General features: G+C 35.9%; 1 protein-coding gene across 2 annotated transcripts; it reads left to right on the top strand.

Moving 5' to 3' along the window:
• The first annotated feature begins 15 nt into the window (after positions 1-15).
• On the top strand, positions 16-6,820 carry LOC111325013 (sentrin-specific protease 8). Of its 2 annotated transcripts, XM_088760149.1 has the most exons (6): positions 16-171; positions 327-415; positions 1,815-1,923; positions 3,860-3,981; positions 4,107-4,157; positions 5,615-6,820. In XM_088760149.1, the coding sequence occupies exons 1-6, from the start codon at positions 59-61 to the stop codon at positions 5,779-5,781; spliced, it is 651 nt and encodes a 216-aa protein (XP_088616275.1). In that variant the 5' UTR covers positions 16-58; the 3' UTR covers positions 5,782-6,820. The 2 variants fall into 2 exon arrangements, with proteins under 2 accessions (XP_088616275.1, XP_088616276.1); XM_088760150.1 differs by lacking the exon at positions 4,107-4,157.
• Positions 6,821-7,300: the final 480 nt, after the last annotated feature.

Genomic DNA, 7,300 nt, shown 5'->3' with positions numbered 1-7,300 from the left:
TCTAAGATGTCAGCGGTACACCAATGGATCTTATGCTCAGCGAGGGAAAGTTTAAAAAATGGCGGACGAAGTAGTGTTGAGCTTCCACGACAGTCTTCTTAGAAAATCGGACCTTAGCTTGCTCGAGGAAGGTCGTTGGCTGAATGATAGACTGATAGGATTCGTATTTGAGTGAGTTTGAAGTTAGCTGTGGGTAATCAGATCACAGATGTACCATACATTTTCGTTTATGTACCGTCAACATGCAATCTGCAAGGTGCATTTTACCGAGAGAGAAGTTGTATTTTTCACTTTTAGCTAACTCCAGAAAAAATTTTTGATTACAGCTACTTTACACATAGCAAGTTCAAACAGATATCAGATATTGTGACCTTTATCAGTCCTGATGTCACGCAGTTCTTGAAGCTCGGTGAAGGTAAGAAATACCTCTCACTAATAATAATAGGTATTTCTTGAAATTTTCAACGCTTGTGAATAAATGAAAATCATATGTATGAACTGCGATTAAAGAAATTGGTGTGAGATCGATCTTCGCAGAAATGAACACTACCTAAGCAGTAGTGAAAACGAGGTCTGAAAAAAAATTCAGGCTTGTACGGGACTTTCAGGCCTTATTTTCCCTACTGCTTAGGTAGTGTTCATTCTTGCTAAGATCGATCTCACACTAATTTCCCACGAATTTCGTCCTCTCAATCCGTATAGCAAGCTACGTACCGAGTTTTTTTTTTTGGACTGGATTTTTATTTATACATTATATTATATTATATTATATTTATCTGTTTACTTATTTATTATTTGGTGTATACTCCAGTTAATCTAAGTAATGTACGATACACAATGAATATACGAAATTCATATTATCTGAACTGCGGCTATTGTTGCAATATGCCATTGCATATTTAATTAGCCCATAATTTTTTAGATCATTTATTCCCAGTATGCACCATTCTATTGTTCACACTTAATTAGTTGTAGATTGCGCCAAAAAAATTAATTGTTATTCGTAGTGTGTGCGATTTGTATTTAAAAAAAAGCCATTAGGATGCGAAATAAACCTTACTCTCTAAAACAAAATGGTTGTGCGGTCATGATATATTTCTTCATGTAGGAGAATAAAAAAAAACCACATGAGGAAACAGCTATAGAAACGTGTTTGTGCACAATGCTCACAGTAAAGAGCACTATTTAAGTAATAGTGAAATTCAGACCTGAAAAAATTCAAACACAATGAACAGGCCTGAATTTTTTCAGGTCTGATTTTCATTATTGCTTAAATAGTGCTCTTTACTGTGAGGTTGTGCACAAGTACGTTTCTATAACTGCAGTTCAGATATATAAATTTCATATATTCGTTGTGTTTGATTTATCATCTTATGGATTTATGTCGGACTAATTTGATGACCTGCTCCCAGTTGGCTTGTTAGCTCAATTGGTAGAGCGCTGCACTAGTATCGCAGAGGTCAGTGATTCAAATCCTGTACAGGCCTGAATTTTTTCAGGTCTGATTTCACTATTGCTTAAATAGTGCTCTTTACTGCGAGGATCGTGCACAAATACATAATGTATTATCTTAGTGTAAATATCAAGTGTATTCATTATTATTATTAGTTATCTATTTTTATCTTGTAGTATACTTACCTAGGCTAGTTGATTTAACTTAAAATTGGTTTTATTTCAGTGTCCCCAATTAGCAGAGGGTTTCTTTTACCCTTGGCTAAGTAGCTTATAGCTTTTTGAGACTATAATAAAGTCATGATAATGATGATGATGATGATGAAATAAATGTACTTAAATTGTTTTTTCTTTTTTTGCAGGCATTGAAATTGGTATTTTTCTAGAACCACTTGATCTTCCAAGTCAAAAGATGATATTCTTTACTGTGAATAACAATGATTCCAGACACTTGGCAGGAGGATCTCACTGGTATACAGTTAAGCATCATTTGCTTTATGTGTTTCTTCAGCTGAAATATTATTCTGATCAAAATATTGTTATGAATCTTGTTATATCTTGGAAAGCCATTGAACTAACTTAAGCTGAATCTCTTGAAAACAGAAATATTCTTTTTCTTTCTGAACCATAGTTACTGTAATTTTCAGATGTTTACCCACAGGTAATCTGTTGATTTTACATTAATCATGCGCCACTGTGGGTAATAGGGAGGAGCAAGTTATGTGACAGTTTTACAATCTACTGGTCGTTGAGTTGAAAACAATTCACACCTACCTGTGTTTCCAGCTCTCAAATAAATTTTATTGTACCACAGTTATTTAGAAAAAAATTATATTTTTGTTCAAATAACTTGAAATGGCTGTAACTCTTTAACTCCTAAGATCGACCCCATTGATAACAGTACTCGGTACTGAAGGGCTATTCTGGATAAATATTCAATTATTATTATTATTGTTATTAATATTATTTTTAGTAAGTCTCCTTACTAATAATAATAATAATAGAACTCTTATGATGTCAGTTCTGAGATTTTGGTATTGGATCAACTTATGAATTCCCTATTAATTGACATTTTCTTTATTCTCATCTCTTTTCTCCTTGAATATTGTGCTGATATTTTTTAGGAGAAATTCATTCTTGGTCAATCATGGGAGTTAAAGGGTGAAGAAGGAAAAAGTTATCCAATCAAAAGAAAATCAAGCTTTGTACAAAAACTGTTGTGGGCTAAAATTCATAAACAATGATAAAAATGTGAAGGTGTAGTCTGATCGTCCGGGTGAGTGTAGTCCTGAGAAGGACTGTTGTCGGTGGTAGTCACTACCACCGACAACAGTCCTTCTCAGGACTACACTCACCCGGACGATCAGACTACACCTTCACATGTTACCCCCGGGTTCAAACCATTTACTGAATGATAAAAATGATGAGGTCATATTCAATAACTATAGGTTAAAGCACCTTTTGTATCCATTATATCTTATTGCTTAATGATTACAAGAAATCTTCACCTTGTAGTTGTAGCCTCATTTTACAAATAATCCTTTGTCATGTTCGAAATTATTTAACCTCAACTATTTAAGTTATGAAAAGTAGCACAGGAACCTATAATCAGCAACAAAATTGTTGACATACTGACCTTTTCAACCTCTTATTTATTCAATTTTTATCTCTTTTGCCTTTGTTAAGTTAACTTTTTCACTCTCTTCCCCCCCAAAACAATGTTGTATCATGATTCTATGAACTTCAAACTGCAAACAGGCAACGTTGAGTGGGAGAGGGGGTCCTGTCAATGATTTAGAGTGTGGTAGCTAGAAAGAGTGAAAGGTAAAAGTCTCTATTTCTCTAAACAACATATGTGTTTAGTTACAATTTTAAGGTTGAAATCAGACAGGCGCCTCTGGCAGCCGTGTTTAGTCCGTAGCAATTTCACCTACCCACCCAACCCAACCCAGGGAGGACATCCATCACACAGTAATCTCGTGCGTGGGAAATTAATGTCTCCTACCCCAACCCTGCAGGAGACGGGACCTCCATTTGTTTGTCCCTATCCGAGAAGACTAGAATATCTAACCATTTCTTGATGTTAAAGAAAGGAAGCATATTCTTAGATCAATTAATTTTAAGACCCTGAGTGTTGGTCCGGCCAGTATTGAACTCTCGACCTCCCGCACGGCAGTCCGGCGCTCTCCCAGTTATGTGTAGATTACCGTGACTCTACACATAAACAGAACTCTTCAAACATAATGCGTTAACTAATTTTGATGCTGACTGTACAAGTCTAGATAGAATTTCTTTTTTCAGAGTTTGATGTAAACAGCTAACACACATTGTTACTGTCTAATTGATATTAATTTTACTTCTTAAACTGATGCTTCTACTGACAACTAAAAAATTGTTTGTTTACCAGGAGCTTGCTGGTGTACTTCCAAGAAACAAACAGTTTTCACCATTATGACTCACATAGTTCATTTAATACTTCAGCTGCTAGATCACTTGCACAAAATGTGGAACCTTTCTTACACTGTAAATGTGAGTGTTATTTTGATCACTCTAGCCTACATTCCACTCTATGTTAATTTTTTAATATTTTCCCTTCCCACATATGAACATTATTCCTGTTTTTTTGTTTTGTTTTTTTATTTTAATTTACACAGCAGGACAAAACCCATGCTTCATGGAGGACAGATGCCCACAACAACAAAACGGTTGTGTTTTTATTTATCACCTTATTTCATTTAGCTTCTGAACAGTTTAGAGTAAACAATTACTTATGACTTCAATACCTGTAAATTGGACTCTCCCCATGATGTAAAATGCATTTTTATGCAGTCAAACCTTTATTAATGGCCATCTGTTTGCTACCCTTTTTTTTTCCACTGATTGTCCAAGTATTTGGAGCAACCTCTCTACAGGATGCTAAACTCTTGGCAACCCTGCAAGATTTCCAGTGTGTGGTGTAACAATGAGTTTAGGTTAAAAACAGCTCCATTTTAATGCTTTAGCTGACTGCTAGATTACAAGTTATGCCCGTAGGCATAACTTACTGAGCTGAAAGCTCTCTGCACATGGAGCTGATCACAATGTAGATGCAATACAGAAAATAATGACTACCAAGTAGTTAAGGAGCAGCTTAGTCAAATGAGAATGAAATTGCAAGCCTCAAGGAATCTATCAACAACGTTGAGGCAGCAATCAAACGAAACCACCATGGTGGCTGTCAAGAAAATAGAGGCGGTCCTACTAGTGTGGACCAAACAGTCAATCAATGTCAAGGAGAATGATCTCCAATTTTACAGCCACCAGTATGACGACCTTACAAACTTCTGCCATGAAGCCAGGAACAAGTTACATCCAATCAAACAAAGCAGCAAACATATGCACATGCACATGAACTAATAACAATGAACACGCCACTGATAATCTAGCAATAGTACCAGCCTGCATACTTCTAACAGTATTTTGTCGCACATGATACCCTGTTATACATCTGTGTGCAGAGAACCCACAATGACCTGATAATCTCTAAGCAATTGTGTCTCCCACTTTTAACCCTTCAACTCCTACAAGTGACCAAGACAGAATTTCTCCTTACACGGTTTTCAAATTTAGTTGGCACCCAGTGCAAGTCACTGGCTACTTCAAGGATTTGCACCAGGTGATTTTCATATTCCAGCACCCCACTCCACAAGGCCGCCATTATCGCAATGAGATAGTGCTACAGCTACTTTTTTTCAATTTGAAAACCCTGCCATTACAATATCAATACAATGCTAAGTAGACAAGAAATGAGAACAAATAAGAACATCTTTTAGGGATTACTAGTTGATCCAACACCAAATTCTCCAAAATATAATCGTGAGAATTGCCTGGCAGACAGTAAGGAGAATTATTAATGAGATCTTGGGAGTGAAGGGGTTGATCCTTTGCTCTCCAAGATCAGTTTGCATTTTCTCTATACTGCTTTCTATACATTTCATATGGAACTGACAGCAAGAATTAACAATCCAGAACTTTTTCTTCTTTGGCAGTCTTTTCTTTTGTTCTCCTGACCTTGTTTGATGTAGAGGTAATATTTAATCAAGAAATTAGATCCAAGTCAGTCTTGGAAATTAGATAAAGGGGTTTTGAAACTGTCTAATGAGGCTTCATTTTTTTTCAACAGGTTATGACTGTGGTGTATATGTGGTCTGTGTCACTGAACAACTCTGCAACAATTTTATGAACAATTCGAAAATGTCTCTGGATGATAACTTAACTCCAGAAGACATAAGGAAGAAAAGAAAATCATTGAAGGATCTTGTACTTGGTCTGGGAGAGAAGAAAACATGATGCAGAAATTGATGGCAACAACACTAAGCTTTCAAATGAAACTATTTTGGTTCATTGTAATAGTAAAATACTACCCACAAAACAGAAATCACCTCTGGAAAAAATAGAACAAACAATTTAAAATACAGATAGTGGAGGTCATCCAGTAACACTAACTTTGGATTTTTCAAGATTCCTTCAGGTGGAGTTTGCATCAAGTTGGCTCACCATCATATCTCAAATTTACTTTGCCAGTCATTTTTCATGGCAATTTTGAGTTAGCAGGCCTTTTGGGTTGGGGAAGGGGAGGTTAGGTGATTGGTTTTTAGGGGGAGGGGTGCTGTAACAACTTGTTAAAGCCCTGACCCTGTTTGAAATCAAGAGCATCAGAGAATGTAGATATTTTGCTATGGGAATGTAAGCACGTAAACCTCTATGGTGTTTGTTTTATGGCATATATAAGGTCTGACATTTGTAATGTTTCATCTCAAGAACTTCCCAAGATTTATGTTAAATTTTTTTATTGCATTCAAATTAGGCTGTTTTACTTCTAACCCTTAGAGACTGGTGCACCAGCATTTGGATCAGGAATATGTTTTAATTTTTCTTACTGGGTTTTTGGGTTTTCGTACCGGGTGGCAGCAGAAAAATTTTCTTATCCTGAGAGGTGATTCAGTCAGTACTATTTGTTTACTGTTCTGTGTACTTTTGTTGGACAGCGTTAAACATTCAGGCTCCTTATTCGAGCTGCCTAACCACTCTTAACAACGAGTTGTGAATTAAATAGCAATAAGTACCCTGTGAGGGACAAAACCCTTTAATAATTTAACTCTGTTTAAGGTCTAGTTAGAAAAATTTCAATTTTAATTAGTAACAGTGGTAATGAATACCTAGATATATATAATTTGTGATTCACACTTTCTGAAATGTTCTGATTTCCAATTTCATTTTGCCTAAGACAAGCTATAGTATACAGTTTCTATGAATTTTCATGTAAAAAAATATACCGGTACCTTGTCTAAAGGTAGAAGTATAGAATACATACTCTGTCACTCCCAGATCTCATTAGTAATTCTTCATGCTGTCTTATACAATTTCTATGATCTTGGTTGGGAGAATTTGGTATTGATCATGAGTCACCTGATAATCCATAAACTGATATTTTTTTTTGCTTTCTCTTATCTGCTTGATATTTTGAGGAGAAATTCTGTCTTAGCCACTAATGGGTGTTAAGTGTCAAGGAACTTGTCTAGGATACTAGCCCCTTTCCCAGGATTCCAACGCTCTTTTCCTATTCTAGTATAACAGAATATAAATCTTAGCAGCGGATCTGTCAATTCCATCTAAGTGCTTGACCTGGAAGTTTATCTCTAGGAGGATGACTTGGAGGCTGACACTTTGATTTGATTTTCTGATTGAAACATTGAGCTGACAGACAGTTGTGCGGTTAGTTTCGTTGAGAAAAAATTGTGGAAAGAATTCAAGCGGTATAAACTGTTAATGAGCAAGAATTCACGTCATCACAAAACGAACTGATTAA

This window comes from Stylophora pistillata, chromosome 5 (genome assembly GCF_964205215.1).
Source record: "Stylophora pistillata chromosome 5, jaStyPist1.2, whole genome shotgun sequence".
In the NCBI taxonomy this organism is placed as follows: Eukaryota; Metazoa; Cnidaria; class Anthozoa; order Scleractinia; family Pocilloporidae; genus Stylophora; species Stylophora pistillata.
The sequence above is the reverse complement of the archived record's forward strand: the minus strand, read 5'-3'. Positions and strand labels throughout refer to the sequence as shown.

Coding starts and splice junctions, on each gene's coding strand:
- LOC111325013 (XM_088760149.1), top strand. CDS start 59: ATGGCGGACGAAGTAGTGTTGAGCTTCCACGACAGTCTTCTTAGAAAA. Junction 416..1,814: donor GTTCTTGAAGCTCGGTGAAG/GTAAGAAATACC, acceptor CTTTTTTTGCAG/GCATTGAAATTGGTATTTTT. Junction 3,982..4,106: donor ACCTTTCTTACACTGTAAAT/GTGAGTGTTATT, acceptor TAATTTACACAG/CAGGACAAAACCCATGCTTC.